Raw genomic sequence first — 17,474 nt, 5'->3', positions numbered from 1 at the left:
GTTCTTTCTCTATCTATTTAAAATTTTCCAAACCTCTATCTGTTAATTCTTTATCTGTTGAACAAATAAAAAAACATATCTAAGAATCTAAAAAACACAAAACATAGGACACTTATAAGAATCTGTTCAAAATTTGAACAGATAAAAAATACAAAACACAAACAGATTTGTTCATAACAACAAAAAAAAATTTCATTCTCACATGTATTTACAAATCTGTCGAAGAATTTTGGTGGTAATCAATCATCTCTCTCTCTCTCTCACACATACACACACACATTTTTTATCTCTCTCTTTCTTACTCTATCTATAAGAATGAACCAAAAAAAAAGACAAAGATGAGCACTAATCTGTTTCATCATCATCATCATCATCATCATCATCATCATCATCATTGTTATCAGAATCAAAAACAACAACAATCAACAGATAATAAAGAGAAGAAAAAATATACATAGATATGCATCTCCACCCTCTATCTATCCAAAATCACATACAAAATATATGATAAGAGAGAGAGAGTATGTGTGTGAGAGGGAGAGAGTGCACAATACATATATTATACAATACAAAATGAAGTGCCAAGAACTGACTAGCTAAGTTTTCAATTTTTGTAACAAAACAAAAAATGAAAAATGAAAATAAAAAACTAATAGGAAAAAAAATGAAGGTTCTCTGTATATACATATGTGAATCAAATCGATATAATTTTATAATATATATGCATGTGTGTGTGTGTAATGCCCTGACCCTTCACATATCATCGATATTGTCCGCTTTGGGCCACGCCCGCACGGATTTGTGTTTCCTAGTGGGTCACACATCCTAGAATTACTTCAGTCTAAGCACGCTTAACTAGGAAGTTTTGCTAAGGATTTTACCACCCGGGAAAAGGCCTCGATGCTATATAAGGGTTCAAGTTTTTACTTTTATAGCCTAGGAACTCCCATTCTATTCTCAATGTGGGACACCAGGACCTTACAGTGTGTGTGTGTGAAAGAGAGAGAGTTTCTAAAGAAAATGATCAAAGATCATTACAGATCTGTGGTCATAGAAATCGACGACGATGGCGATGGAGGTGGTGGTGGTGACGATCGAGATCTGTTGCCGATTGAGATCTAATCTAAAAAATAGAAAAAAAGATGATCCAGATCTAGATCACCAACATCGACACCATAAAAAGAAGATATAGATCATTGAGAATGATAAGGCAGCGGTTGGCGGGCGAAAATGATAGGGCTCCACCGCAGGCGACAGCGATGCTTGGGCTTAGGAATTGAAGGAAGCTTTCAACCTCTACGACCTAAACAAGAAAGGTCTGATCTCCTCGGTGCCGCCGATTTCTATCGACGGCAGTGCTAGGATTCCAAGAGATAAGATGAAAAAGAAAGAAAGTGAGAGAGAGAGAGAGAGAGAGAAGCACAGCGGGATCAGGTAATTGCTAGTTGCGATGACAGATCGGGGTAGCGATAGCAGATCGAGATTGAATGAGAGAGAGAAATTTGAGTGAGTAAGAGAAAGAGAGAGTTGAGAGATGGTTTGTGGGTGAGAGTTGTGTTAGGGTTTGGTTTATATATAGATAGGGTATTTTGGTAATTTTATCTAAGTTTGTCCTTATAGACAAAATGTTTGAGCCGCTAGACTATTAGACAAACAAAATTAAAATTTGGACTTTTGAACCGAATGCCCTATTAAAAGTTAGTTAATGTTTATTATTTTCTAACTGATTATGTCCCAATTTTTTCTTCAGAACTCATGGCCAAGTGTGGTATAGTTAATGAGGAGGTGATAGATGTGGGGCGGAGAGGGAGGGCGGTATCAAAAAATTTAAAGTGTAGATCAGCTCCAAAATCATTTATCATTTGATAATTTTCTATTAGCTTAGTTTATTCTCTTCTAGGATATTTTCTATTGGTTAGGGTACTCTATTAAAAAAGTTAACGTTTTAGGTTGTTTCTAATTTTTTTGGAGAAATATGATGGAGGGTTTGTAACAATTAAGTATGTAAAGAAGATACCTCCGTGCTCATATTTAAAAAATAAAAAATAATAAAAAAATGTGTCTATATATATATATATATATTTTTCAACAATAAATATTTTAATTGTTTTAGTCACATCCTAAATTAACAAGGTCCAGCTCACATGAATAAACCACCGGATGATGAACAATAGATAACAACTCTCATGCAAATGAATTAATATTATATAGTCACATGATACATGTGTTTTATCCGATTTTGTACATTCCTAGATACAACATCTAAGTCGAATGGATGTTCTGTAACTAAAACATGCACAAATGTTATAAAATCAAATTAGATGTCTTGAAACTTACATCATACACAAGGGTACAACCCTTACAAGAAATAGCATACGGCCAATAAATAACACAAATGGCCCTTGGCCTACAAATAATAAAACCACACTACACGATTCTGAACACAGCTTCACGTCACAATCCACATCCACACATGTACACCTGAAAAACATTTCAGCCACGCAGGGTGAGCATAAAGCCCAGTAGAGAATATTTCAAAAACTAAACATGTTCCACCAGCATAAATGATCATAATGCAATACATATATACAATATGCCCCGAATGCATTTTCAAATCCATTTGATTGCTTGACAAAATCCTTTCTTTCCAATTACCAAAACCTTACATTTAATCAAAACATTTTCCGAGTTCAAAACATTTGTTTGATATAAAATTCCTTTCCAAAAACCAATCCAAGTATCTCAATACCAACTAGCAAATACATTGCTAAATCAAATGCAAATACATCGCTAAAACCTTTTTCCAAAACATTCTTTCAAGCCAAAACGATAATAAATAAAATGGGTAAATCTCAAGGCTAGTGTTCATACGATTAACTATACAAGTCACAATGTCATTTTTACCGGTGCTAACCGGAAGGCTCGACACCTACCGCGCGGGTTTAGGTCTTTCAACATGGATACACAGGCCAATTTAATTCTGCTTTAACACCCCCTCGTAGTTTTACCATTTTATTCACCTTTTTCCAATAGCACAATACATGTGATTCAAAATATTGTTTTTTCAAAACAATGCAAATGTTTTAAAACACAGCACAAGAATTTCCAAAACCTCTTTCCTAACATACGATTTTAAATTCCAAAAATCATGATATGAATGATTTCAAATTGCCTAATCCACATGTAATTTCCAACATAAGGCAATGCTATTCTCTACCGATAGCCAAAACAGTTATGTCTAATGCAATAGTCAAAAGATATCAATATAGATATATTTTCCAAAAGAGTAACAACAACCCTTTTCAAAATCTCACAACCATTTGCTTCCCATATCTTACAAAACCAATATCATTTTTCATTGTTTTGCAATACAAGCTAAAACCCCTAGTTTTAGAACAAAACCTCATTCTCTTTCAAAATCAATTTGAGTAAAGGAAAGCCACCTTGTCAACATATCTTTATCAATACAAAATCATAACTTTTTTCAAAAACTCATTTGAAAAATTTCTCTTTTTGATGACAAACCCAAATCCCCAAGTTTAACCCAAAACACTCAAATACATAGATCTTTTAAAATAACAAATAACAAAGGTAAAAATCATACCAAATGATTACCAAGTATATATAACAAAATACATCACAAATATGCTACCGAACTCATATTGAGTTTAAGAAATAGATCTTACCTCTTGAAGCGAAGATGAGAACTCAAAGAAAACCAAAGTCGAAGAAACCGCGAAACTCTTGGATCAAAAGAAAGCCCTTGATGAGATCTTTAATCTTTCTCAAAGGACCAAGGTGAAAAGATGCATCTACACAAGTAGATCTAATGATATAAGTGGAAAAAGATGAGTTTCTAAAAGAGAGAGAGAGAGAGAGAGAGAGAGAGAGAGAGAGAGAGATTCATGGCGTAAAGAAGAAAGAGGGAGAGAAAAAGGAAAAAGTGAATGAGAAAAGTGTAGAGACCCTAATTTTTTTGTAATTACACTTGAAACCCTGAGCCTTAGGTCAATAGCATTTTAGCCCTAGTTCCGTAAAAGTCTGCGTAAGGGCCCAAGTAAAGAATAATTTCTTCGTGTGTTACCATAATTAAATCATAGAACACCAATTTATGATTGGAACTATCCTAAAACTTGGTTTTATTTATTTTACCTCATAATTTCTAAATTAATTCACACATTTTATGTTTATTTCGATTTTCTTTTTGGTTTGTGTTGCTCTTTCATTTATTATTTATTTGAATGGAATACTATTGTTTATTTGAATATATACATAGTTTAATATATATATATATATATATATATATTTATATAATATGTTGATGGAAAAGTTGATTGGATAACAACAAACCAAAAAAAAAAAAAAAAATCTAGCTATTTAGTTCCCTTAGCCATTAAGCTACCTTATACTCTATAAATTGAGGGCTTGTCCAAATCCACTCCCACGTTTTTCAAAAGCCCAAGGAGAGGGTGAGAGAGGGAGAGTTGGCTCAAGGGAAGTAGAGAAGTAGAGAAGTAAGAAGAAGAAGAAAAAAAGAAGAGAAAAAGAAGGAATTCTTGAAGGTAAGAACATACCTCTCCCTTATTTTCTCCAATCCTTTCATCATCTCATTCTATTGTCTAATATGCCTCTTGTGTTACAAATTAATGGTAAATAGGGTATTTTTTTGGTGTGTGTGAAGGTGTGGGTATGATATAGTGTCATTGTCTTGCAAATTTGTGAAATTAGGCACTGCTGCAACTTCTCTAATTTAAAATAAATATCAAATCTACTAATTCTCAAATCTGAATTTATTGTAGGATATTTCATGTGTTTAGAGCTTGTGACGATTTTATTAGCTCCTAATTGTGTGTTTTTAGGGCATGGATAATTTGTTGAAAAATTTGGTCCTGAATCTCTGAAAAACAGTCCACTTTTAGCAATTTTATAAAATTCTAGAAAAGTCATCTCATGTTGCTTCTTCTGTCAAAATTTAGAACTCTGAGTCCTCTTTCCAACAGATTTTATTTGAGTGAAAACCGTCGGGTAGATTGAGAGAAAAGCTAGTTTTCCCAAAGGATGACAAATCTGGACAGGTTTTCAAATATAGTTTGTAGATGAATTTTTGGAGGGGCTGTGCAACTTCTGAAAATTGGAACTGAAACTAGACAGATTGAATACTGTTTCTGTGCAATTTCAGCTCCTAATTTGGCCTAGAAGTATTTTTACCAAAGCGTTCTTTTTAGCCTTGCAGAACCGAACAGTGCTGGAAAATTGTGTTCTATTATGTTATTTGTTTCTAAGTGGCCTTATACTTATGAATGATGATCATGGACTACATTTCCTCTCGTATGTTTTTCTCATACTCTTTTATATGACCGAATTACCGAATGTGACTAACTTACTTAACAAAAGATCTAATAAATGGGAAATAATAAGGGGCTGGCAATGGGTGACGTTCATCTTAGTGTTTTAGAACAATTTTATACATATGCATGACATGAATTATGATGGGATTAATACCAAATGAGTTAAGTCTTTTGTAAGCGTTTTGAGCGAGCCCCTAGGTTGACACGGATGTATTCAGACTCTATGCGGTGGTTTCAGGGTGTAAGCGAGCCCTTTAGTATGGTATGTGCAGGGTGTAAGTGAGCCCTAGGCACGATTTGGGGTGTAAGCGAGCCCACTTGTTTGGCCGTCCCTTTTGAGGTCCATCGATGTCGCTGACCGGTAAATAACCGAGAGGTGGGCATGTGTGGTAAGGTATGCAAAGCAGCAAAAGGGGGAGTTCTAAGTAGTTCGGTGTTTAATCTTGTGGTTAGGTAGAAGGATCTCTTTGGGGGGTTCTAGATGCCTAGTCTAACTACTAATTCATAAAACCTTAACGTAAGTATGTTATGTTACCTGATTTGTTTTGTGTATGGTTGATTGATTGATAGAAGATATAGGGGTGTGTGTGTTTTTACTAGGCATTCCAAGCTCATGGCGTGTTATGCCAGGTGAAAAAGCAGCTTACGACGGGGAAGGTTATCCCGAAGACAATCAAGATGAAGTTTTAGAGCCGTGGTTCACTTGAAAAATTTGGACTAGTAGTTTGTTTTTGTTTTCTCTCTCCTTTTACCTTTTGGTTTGATAGTGTTTTGTAAACCTCTAGTGGAACTCAAATCAGTTATCTATGTTATAACTCTACTTATATGTGTATATTAAAATGTTGTGGTTATCTCTTTTGTTTGAGTTGTACTTTATATATTTCTCTTGTGGTCTCAAATTTTGGGGCGTGACAAATTGATATCAGAGCCCTAGGTTCAACCCTTAACCCACGCGTGTTGACTTGTGATTTTAAATATCCTTGCCTTTCACATTACTATATTCTGTTAACATTATACTATAACATATTAAAGGTGCACTAAAAAAATTTGTTTACATACCGTAGAATGGATTCTACGTCAGAAAGCGTTAATGACTGGGGAGTTTTTCGTTTCTAGAATAGACGGGCAGTAGTTGTTAGTCCATAAAGACTTAACCGACGATGTCAATTGGGAGCGGAGCGCGTGATAAAGAAAGCTATTCGGAAAACAGAGGAGGATTTTTCATACTACACCACGCAAGCAAGACGAGCGTTGGTACGACGACGCCTCCAGTGCAAATACCGGGAGCTTAGGTTCACTCTACAGATAGAGCAGAATGGACAAACTTTTGTTGAGCTTAGGCAAGAGGTATTGGCTGAGGATCCGCGTCCAGTGATGCGTCGCGTTGGACTCGAGAGTTGTGGCTCTCATCATCCTGACTTAGAGGTTCCTTTTGTCTCAGTACTTCCCGGAGCTTCCCCTGCATTCCCTATAGAGGTGTCATCAGAGTACTCCCCTACACCGGCTCAGCAGTTTCCAGCCTCCCCAACATATGCTCCTTTACCACCAGAGGATCCTGAGGAAGATCCTGAAGAAGATCCCGAAGAAGACCCAGAGGAATCATTTGACTTAGGGTTGTAGTAGTCGTGAGACGAACCTTTTTGTGTACCTTTGTAAATAGTGTTTTGTGTGGTTGAAGCGTGTTTTGTTTTGGTGTATACACGCTACACGCTAACCTAGATAGTGTAACCTTTTGTAAGAAGAAGTTATATACGTATATATAAAATATCTAGTTGGTTATTCTAGTGTATTGTATGTTATTTTATTTTATTCTGCTTGGTTTAATTGCATCATCCATTTAGGAAAAAAAATAAAAATAAATTAATTAATTAATTACACCTCGGACCACATTAAATTAGTCTATTTATTGAACACCTCTTCGCCTTCACAACAACCCTAAGCTTATATTACCCACAAACTTGGCAAATGGCGGACAATGTGGAAGCAAACGATCAAGTCAGACACCGATGAGGATGTCCAGCTCGCAATCAAGGCGTTAATCGCGGTAGACCCATACCTGTTGAGGAGTTGCCAAGACCAGTCGGAAACCAGATTCTTGAAAAGTTAGGAAGGCTTAGAAGAACGCAACCAAATGAGCAGATATATTTGTTATTTGAGTTCAGGAAGCAAAGACCGCCAATGTTCACAAGTGAGCCTGACCCGAGAGTCGCTGAGAGCTAGATTCGTTAAATAGAAAAGATGTTGGAAACCATGGGTATTATTGTACATACAGACAAGATCGCCCTGGCAAGTTATCAGCTAGAAGGAGAAGCGGATCATTGGTGGTCCTTGATGAAAAATTCTCGGGACATGACAAGCATGACTTGGGCTCAATTCAAAGAATTGTTTCTAAGAAAATATTTCCCAAACACAGTTAGACAAGAGCGAATTTGGCAATTTCAAACTTTAAAACAGGGTGAGATGTAAGTGACTCAGTATGCAGCCAAGTTTGAAGAGCTGGCTCGATACGCAGCCCGATATGTCGCAGATGAGGGAGAGAAAGCACGAAAATTTGAGTGGGGTTTAGACCCTATTATTAGAGGTAAAATGTTACCCTTGCGCTACATTTGCTGATGCGGTGGATACGACATTGGATGCAAAAAGAGAGTGGACAGACTCAAAAAGGATTTGGATGATGAAAACAAAGAAAGGGGGCCAGTCCTTTGCAGGGCCAAGAAGAAATGACCGAAGGAATGTGGTACGAACACCATATACCAGATCGTCGCAACAGCAAAGCCAGAAAGGAAGTTTACAAACCACGCCTATTACACAAATCCAATGCTTTCATTGTCATCAGATAGGGCACAAGAAGTCGGAATGTCCCCAACTTTCTAGGATGGGAAATCAAACAGGGGGTTCAAGCGCGAATGCTCAAGTTATTGGCGGGCAAAGGCCATGGATGAACAAGTCAGGAGGAAACCAAAAGGTTGGACCAACCGGTAATCAAAAAGCCACAGGTAGAGTTTTTGCTCTCCAAGAGGAAGATAATGAAGATCCATCAGTAATTAGAGGTAACATTGTACTCTATAATTCTTGGGTTCACGTTCTATTCGATTCTGGTGCATCGCATTCTTTTATATCAACATCATGCATTAAATCATTAGGTCTTAAATGTGAACCTTTAGAAACTACTTTACGTGTTGCATCACCCTTGGGAGGAAGTATTAGGGTAGGATTAATCTGTCGAGGGTGTGAATTAGAAGTGTCAGGGTTATACTTGAGTTGTGATCTTCGGGTCATGAACATGTCCAATTTTGACATAATCTTGGGAATGGATTGGTTATCTGCCCACCGAGCAGTGATTGATTGCTACCACAGGAGGGTAACGGTTTGCACACCTAGTGGAACGTGTTTCCAATTTAAGGGGGATAGAGAGGATTCCCAGAGCACGACAAATCGTAAAATGCAGTGGGATCGACAATTTGCTGGATGGTTAGCAAGTTTGATCATTAACGAAGAAGCTCAATCGGAATTAAATCTTCCGCGTGTAGTTTGTGAATACGCTGATGTTTTTCCTGAGGAATTGCCAGGATTACCGTCACATCGTGAAGTAGATTTTAGTATCGAGTTACAAGCAGGTACTACACCAATATCCCTGACACCCTACCGTATGGCTCCTGCCGAACTTCGGGAGTTGAAGACGCAACTGCAAGAATTACTGGAAAAGGGATTTATCCGACCAAGTACCTCACCGTAGGGCGCACCAGTTCTATTTGCAAAGAAAAAGGACGAAACACTAAGATTGTGCATAGATTATCGGCAAATCAATCGGGTGACGATCAAGAACTGATATCCACTTCCACGGATTGATGACCTTTTCGACCAGCTTCGAGGTTTGAAGTGTTATTCAAAGATTGATCTTAGATCTGGCTATCATCAATTGTGGGTCGCTGATGATGACATACCAAAAACTGCTTTCCGAACCCGATATGGCCATTACGAATTTATGGTAATGCCCTTTGGATTAACCAATGCACCAGCCGTGTTTATGAGCTTGATGAATAAGATTTTTATTCCGTACTTGGACCAGTTCGTGGTGGTGTTTATCGATGATATTCTAGTCTATTCACCGTCGGAAGCAGAACACGAGCAACACTTGAGAGTAGTTCTCCAGGTTTTAAGAGACAACCAGCTGTACGCAAAAGCAAGTAAATGCAAGTTCTGGTTGAAGGAAGTCACATTTTTGGGACACGTCGTGTCGGAGCATGGAATCGCTATAGACCCAGCCAAAGTAGAAGCAGTATTAGATTGGAAGTATCCAACCTCAGTATTTGAAGTTCGTAGTTTCTTAGGGTTGGCCGGCTATTACCGACGGTTTATTCAAGACTTTTCTAAACTAGATAAGCCGATGACTCGTCTAACACAAAAGGGGTAAAATACGATTGGAACGAAGCATGTGAACAATCCTTTCAACAACTCAAGAGGAGATTAACTAGTGCCCCAATACTCATCATTCCGGAGCGAGACATAGGATATAAAGTATATTGCGACACGTCCAAGGATGGGCTAGGCTGTGTGCTAATGCAAAAAGGGAAGGTGGTGGCTTACGGCTCTAGGCAACTGAAACCACATGAAAAGAATTATCTGACACACGATCTAGAGTTGGCAGCAATGGTTTTTGCGTTAAAGCAGTGGCGTCATTATTTGTATGGTGAACAATTTGAGATTTTCACGGACCATAAGAGCTTGAAGTATTTATTCACGTAGAAGGACTTGAACATGAGACAAAGACGATGGATAGAATACCTCGAAGATTACCATTTTACTCTATCCTATCATCCTGGCAAAGCTAACGTGGTGGTGGATGCCTTGAGTCGCAAGAACCGGGGAATTATTGCTAGCTTGGCACTCAAGGAATGGAACATGGTCAGAACACTTAATGAGTTTAGAGTACAGATGAAAGCTCAGGATGAGAAGGTATACCTTGGTGTTCAAATCGCTACACCCAAATTACTGAACGAGGTAATAAAGTCACAGAGGTATGATCAGGAGGTGGCGTTCATAAAAGCGCAAATAGCATCCGATGATCCTATACCTGATTGGACGATTCATTTAGATAGAAGTTTGAGACATCAGGGTAGAGTGTTTGTACCACAAGATGAGTCACTTAGAGAAAAAGTTCTGAAGGAGTTCCACCATTCAGTGTTCGCAGTGCACCCAGGAGGGACGAAAATGTACCAAGACTTAAAACGCCAATATTTGTGGAACGGAATAAAGAAAGATGTGGCTCAATTCGTAACCAGATGCCTTACGTGTCAGCAAGTAAAGGCAGAACACCAGCAACCTGGAGGGATGCTTCAGCCCTTGCCGATATTATAATGGAAATGGGAGCATGTGACAATGGACTTTGTCACTGGACTACCTAGGTCATCTAAAGGACATGATGCTATATGGGTTATAGTTGATCATTTGACGAAAACTACGCACTTTTTGCCATGTAAAATCTCCGACACTTTGACATCGCTGAGTCATCTCTACATTAAAGAAATTGTCCAATTACACGGAATTCCTGTATCAATTGTGTCCGACCGGGACCCGCGTTTCACCTCTCGATTCTGGGGAAGCTTACAAGAAGCGTTAGGGATCGAATTATGTTTCAGTACCGCATTTCATCCTCAAACTGGCGAACAGTCGGAACGTACCATTCAGACTTTGGAAGACATGTTAAGAGCTTGTGTGATGGATTTCAAGGGGAATTGGGAGCGACACCTACCGTTGGTAGAGTTCACATACAACAATAGTTTCCAGGCTAGCATTGGCATGGCTCCATTCGAAGCACTGTACAGTCGGCCTTGCAGATCACCAGTTTGTTGGACTGAAGTTGGAGAAGTGAGTCTATTGGGCCCAGAGATCGTGCAAGAAACTACAGAAAAGGTGAAACTTATTCGACAAAGATTAGTGGCAGCTCAAGATCGTCAGAAGAGTTATGCAGATAAAAGGAGAAGACCACTAACCTTCGCTGCCGGTGATTATGTTTTCTTGAAAATTCAGCCCCGCCGAGGGATCATTCGTTTTGGAAAGAAAGGAAAATTATCACCTCGATATATTGGACCCTTTGAGATACTTCAGAAAATCAGAGAGGTTGCGTACAAGTTGGCTTTACCTCCACAGTTGGCTGGAGTACATGATGTTTTCCATGTATCCATGCTGCGGAAGTATATAATGCACCCTTCTCACATCATCAACTGGGAAGAAATCCAACTCAATGAAGACGCTACCTTTGTGAGGGAAGACAGTTCATCTTCTTAAGATACTCTGGCGTCACCATGGTATTGAAGAGTTCACCTGGGAACGTGAAGACGCGATGCGGGCAAATTATCCACAACTATTTAAGACGTAAGGTATGATCTAATTTCGAGGACAAAATTTATTTAAGGGGGATAGGTTGTAGAGACCCTAATTTTTTTGTAATTACACTTGAAACCCTGAGCCTTAGGTTAATAGCATTTTAGCCCTAGTTTCGTAAAAGTCTGCGTAAGGGCCCAAGTAAAGAATAATTTCTCCGTGTGTTACCATAATTAAATCATAGAACACCAATTTATGATTGAAACTATCCTAAAACTTGGTTTTATTTATTTTACCTCATAATTTCTAAATTAATTCACACATTTTATTTTTATTTCGATTTTCTTTTTTGTTTTTGTTGCTCTTTCATTTATTATTTATTTGAATGGAATACTATTGTTTATTTGAATATATACATAGTTAAAATATATATATATATATATATATATAATATGTTGGTGGAAAAGTTGATTGGATAACAACAAACCAAAAATAAAAAATAAAAAAAAAATCTAGATATTTAGTTCCCTTAGCCATTAAGCTACCTTATACTCTACAAATTGAGGGCTTGTCCAAATCCACTCCCACGTTTTTCAAAAGCCCAAGGAGAGGGTGAGAGAGGGAGAGTTGGCTCAAGGGAAGTAGAGAAGTAAGAAGAAGAAAAAAAAAAGAAGAGAAAAAGAAGGAATTCCTGAAGGTAAGAACATACCTCTCCCTTATTTTCTCCAATCCTTTCATCATCTCATTCTATTGTCTAGTATGCCTCTTGTGTTACAAATTAATGGTAAATAGGGTTTTTTTTTTGGTGTGTGTGAAGGTGTGGGTATGATATAGTGTCATTGTCTTGCAAATTTGTGAAATTAGGCACTGCTACAACTTCTCTAATTTAAAATAAATATCAAATCTATCTAATTCTCAAATCTAAATTTATTGTATGATATTTTATGTGTTTAGAGCTTGTGACAATTTATTAGCTCCTAATTGTGTGTTTTTAGGGCTTGGATAATTTGTTGAAAAATCTGGTCCTGAATCTTTGAAAAACAGTCCACTTTTAGTAATTTTATAAAATTCTAGAAAAATCATCTCATGTTGCTTCTCCTGTCAAAATTTAGAACTCTGAGTCCTCTTTCTAACAGATTTTATTTGAGTGAAAACCATCAAGTAGATTGAGAGAAAAGCTAGTTTTCCCAAAGGATGACAAATCTGGACAGGTTTTCAAATATAGTTTGTAGATGAATTTTTGGAGGGGCTGTGCAACTTCTGAAAATTGGACCTGAAACAAGACAGATTGAATACTATTTCTGTGCAATTTCAGCTCCTAATTTGGTCTAGAAGTATTTTTACCAAAGCGTTTTTGTTAGCCCTGCAGAACTGAACAGTGCTGGAAAATTGTGTTCTATTATGTTATTTGTTTCTAAGTGTTTCAAAGCATTTCTAATGTTGTTTTCTTGCCTTATACTTATGAATGATCATCATGGACTATATTTCTTCTCGTATGTTTTTCTCATACTCATTTATATGACCGAATTACCGAATGTGACTAACTTACCTAGCAAAAGATCTAATAAACGGGAAATAATAAGGGGCTGGCAATGGGTGACGTTCATCTTAGTGTTTTAGAAAAATTTTATACATATGCATGACATGAATTATGATGGGATTAATGCCAAATGAGTTAAGTCTTGTGTAAGCGTTTTGAGCGAGCCCCTAGGTTGACACAGACGTATTCAGACTCTATGCGGTGGTTTTAGGGTGTAAGCGAGCCCTTTGGTATGGTATGTGCAGGGTGTAAGTGAGCCCTAGGCACGATTTGGGGTGTAAACGAGCCCACTTGTTTGGCCGTCCCTTTTGAGGTCCATCGATGTCGCTGACCGGTAAATAACCGGGAGGTGGGCATGGGTGGTAAGGTCTACAAAGCAACAAAAGGGGGAGTTTTGAGTAGTCCGGTGTTTAATCTTGTGGTTGGGTAGAAGGATCTCTTTGGGGGTTCTAGATGCTTAGTCTAACTACTAATTCATAAAACCTTAACGTAAGTATGTTATGTTATCTGATTTATTTTGTGTATGGTTGATTGATTGATAGAAGATATAGGGGTGTGTGTGTTTTTACTGAGCATTCTAAGCTCATGACGTGTTATGCCAGGTGAAAAAGCAGCTTACGACGGGGAAGGTTATCCCGAAGACAATCAAGATGAAGTTTTAGAGCCGTGGTTCACTTGAAAAATTTGGACTAGCAGTTTGTTTTTGTTTTCTCTCTCCTTTTACCTTCTGGTTTGATAGTGTTTTGTAAACCTCTAGTGGAACTCAAATCAATTATCTATGTTATAACTCTACTTATATGTGTATATTAAAATATTGTGGTTATCTCTTTTGTTTGAGTTGTACTTTATATATTTCTCTTGTGGTCTCAAATTTTGGGGCGTGACAAAAAGTGTGTTTGGAGCCTAGTTATAGTGGTAGAATAATAGCCCTATAGTCAAAGAAAATAATAAGTCAAGCCCCCAAACGTAGAGCTCCAAAACTGAACCAAAAATCTAGAAATTTACTCACAGGGTTCGACCCTTCCGATAGAGGTGTCACCTCTAAGAAGAAAAGCTGAGACACTAATGTGCGCAGAGGAGAAGGGTCGACTCTTAGAACCAGTGGTGTCGACCCTTTATTTCATAATGCAACCCAGAACAAAACAAGAAAGGAAGGGTCAACCCTAGGAACTCAGTTGTCGACCCTAAAAACCAGCAGAGGCACTAAGAGTAAGGCAACAAAGTGGTGTCGACCCCTAGAAAGGCAAGTGTCAACCCAAAACAAAATTTTCAAGTTTCCAAAGAACTTTTCAACGTAAATAAGCGTGAACGAACAATTTTAACAAGTTTAAATCGAATTGTTATTCTCCAAAATCAAAATACAACAACTCCAAAGACTCCTAAAACGAAAATAAAGGAATTAAATACACTCTCCACTAGTTTAAAGGACACAAATACTACAATTCTTACTATAACATGTTGCTACTCTTTTTCTTTTTCTTTTTTATTTAGATTATAACCGCGTTCATAGATACTTTTAAATGCCTTAAATTTATTTGCTAGCAACAAATTATACATAAGAGGCAAAAAAAAAAAAAAAAAAAAAAAAAACAAAAACAAAACAAAACCTCTAACAAGTTTTAAAAATTAATCATGATTAAGTTTACATAAAACAAAATTGTGCAAAATTAATAAGTAAAAACTTTTTATTTATTTATTTATAATTAGGATTACATAGTTTCCAAACGGTTTTTAAAATAACTTAATTTTCCCTGTGTTGAATATAGTCCATATTCAGCGTGATTTATTCAATTATATGTATATATATATATATATATATATATGTTTAAGAATTTGTATCAAAATATTTGGTGTAACACATATTTTAGGGGCATTTACATATAAGTCTTAATTTATGAATTTATACTCCATGTCCTAACTAAGATTTTTTGGACCTTCAAACCCCATTAAAATTTTAATAGTTAGAATTGCCCTTCAAATAATAATTGTTTATCATTTATGATTAATTATAAACGAACATGATAATTTGACATTTATTTTGATTTTCAAAAATTTAAAATATCAACTTTCAAATTTAAAAAATTAAAAAAAAAATTATGTGCAAAAAAAGAAAAAAAAAACTAATATTTTTTTTTTGAAAAAATTGAAAAAATGAATTATTTTTTTATGCAAAATTGAAAATTTTGTGTTTATAAAGGAGCACGATAATGGAACATTGATGTGCAAAACTGAAAAAAAAAAATTGAAAATGAAAAAACTAATAATGTTCTTAGTTTTAAAACTGGAAAAAACTGATAATGTTCTCGATTTTATTGGATAGTTGAATCAAACCAATAAATAGAAAGACAAAAACGCTTAATCTTATGCTCTGTTTTTTTCATCAGTTAGTGAAACAATTATCTGGAATATTACTATGCGAAATTGATAATGTTCTTTGTTTTAAAAATTGGGAAAAATTAATAATATTATCAATTTTACTAAATAAGACTTATTGGTTCCAAAAAATCTTAGATAACATTTGCAAATAGGACTTTTATGTAATTAACTCTACATTTTATAAGGGAAAATTATTTTAAATAAATTAAAAACTAAGAGATGAATGTTTTTACTTTTTACTTTCTAAGATAATTATATATATATATATATATTTACATTTTATGTCTTGCAATGATTGTCCAAAATTAGATTTATATAAATTAAAGTTTAAATTTTAAACTCTTTGAAAGTGTCACTTTAAATGTGGTAATTGTTATTATAATTTTTTTCTTAAAATGTACTGCCATAATTGCAATGTAATATTATTTGAATTTTTTTTTATTATTTGCAAATAATTCTTAATTTTGAAAAGGAAATTGTACACTTAATATTTCCATATTAATCTTTTCAGAATTTGAAATACAATTTTGAATTTTTTTCCATATTAGTCTTTGGAAGCAATATAATTAAAGGAAATTTGTAAATTCATTGTTAATGGATTAATTTAAAATTAATTTTATTTTCAAATTGTCTTTTGTTGGTCCAGGGTTTCCTTTTCAAAATTAAGAATTATTTGCAAAATAATACAAAAATAAAATAATATTACAATTATGGTAACATAATTTTAAAAAAACGATATGGAAAGATTAATATAGAAAAAATTTCAAAATTATATTTTAATTCTTACATAGAAAGGACATATGTAACAAAAATTGTTAATAATTATTTTTATTAAAAATACATTTACCAGATTTATTTTACTTAATTTTTTAAAATTATTTTTTAGTTTTCCTATTTTTTGTTGGCTTCAATAAACTCTTCTTTTTTCTTTTTCTTTTTTTTTTTTTCATATTTCAGTGAAATACACCTACAAATTAAGACAAAAGACAAAAAATTACAAAAAAAATGTGTCATTTTTTTTTGTTTTTATTTGACTTTTTCATTTTTAGTATTTTTTTTTTCGAATTTTATGTACATTTAGACTAAGTGTATCTAAAATTTAAATAAAAAAAATAGTGAAACATGTAAAAAATTACTAAATATTAAAAAATATAAAAAATTAAAAACTCAAAAAATATATTTGAGTTTGAAAATATTATGACTTTGCTACCTTCTTTTTCTTCTTCTTCTTCCTCTTTTCTTTTTCTTTTTCTCTTTTTTTTTTTTTTCTGTAGGCAAATTAAGTTATACTTATTAATGAAATTAGTTATACTTTCTTTATAAAATAAATAAATAAATCACATATATGAATTTAACAGATACATTTGTAATGAGATTACTAATTATCTTAACATTAATTCTTTTAAGTGCAATTGTTACAAAAATATTATTTTGGTTCATTTTAATTTTCTTTAATCAATTTTTTTTTCAAACTAAAAAGTATTTTTTGAAATAATTTATTTTTAATATTCTTCCTATTTATATATTTTTCAAAATATTTATTAAAATAAGTGAACAATAAAAAAAAATGTGGGTGTGTATTTTTTAGAGCTTGCGCCTAAACATTTGTTAAAGGGCAAAAGTCATTTTCAACTGAATTTTACTAATGGTGCAAATTAAAATTATTGTTAAAAATGACAAATTCATTTAAAAGCACTCAAAGACACCCAAAATAATAATAATAATAATAATAATAATAATAATAATAATAATAATAATAATAATAATAGTCCATGTATAATGGATTAATTGAGTAGACTTGACATTTAAAAAGCTTTTAGGGTTGGGTTTAGGATGACTATATTAATCAATTATGTTTGTGTTGGGGTTGAGTTAACACATAATCT

General features: G+C 34.7%; 1 protein-coding gene across 1 annotated transcript; it reads left to right on the top strand.

Moving 5' to 3' along the window:
* The first annotated feature begins 8,223 nt into the window (after positions 1-8,223).
* LOC145803838 (uncharacterized) lies at positions 8,224-9,084 on the top strand. The gene has a single exon (XM_082897223.1). It carries the CDS (start codon positions 8,224-8,226, stop codon positions 9,082-9,084), a length of 861 nt encoding a protein of 286 aa, XP_082753349.1.
* Positions 9,085-17,474: the final 8,390 nt, after the last annotated feature.

Source organism: Camellia sinensis, chromosome 1, assembly GCF_055761805.1.
Source record: "Camellia sinensis isolate YWXY chromosome 1, ASM5576180v1, whole genome shotgun sequence".
NCBI lineage: Eukaryota > Viridiplantae > Streptophyta > Magnoliopsida > Ericales > Theaceae > Camellia > Camellia sinensis.
This window is presented reverse-complemented; position numbering and strand designations above follow the sequence as displayed.

Coding starts and splice junctions, on each gene's coding strand:
- LOC145803838 (XM_082897223.1), top strand. CDS start 8,224: ATGGGAAATCAAACAGGGGGTTCAAGCGCGAATGCTCAAGTTATTGGC.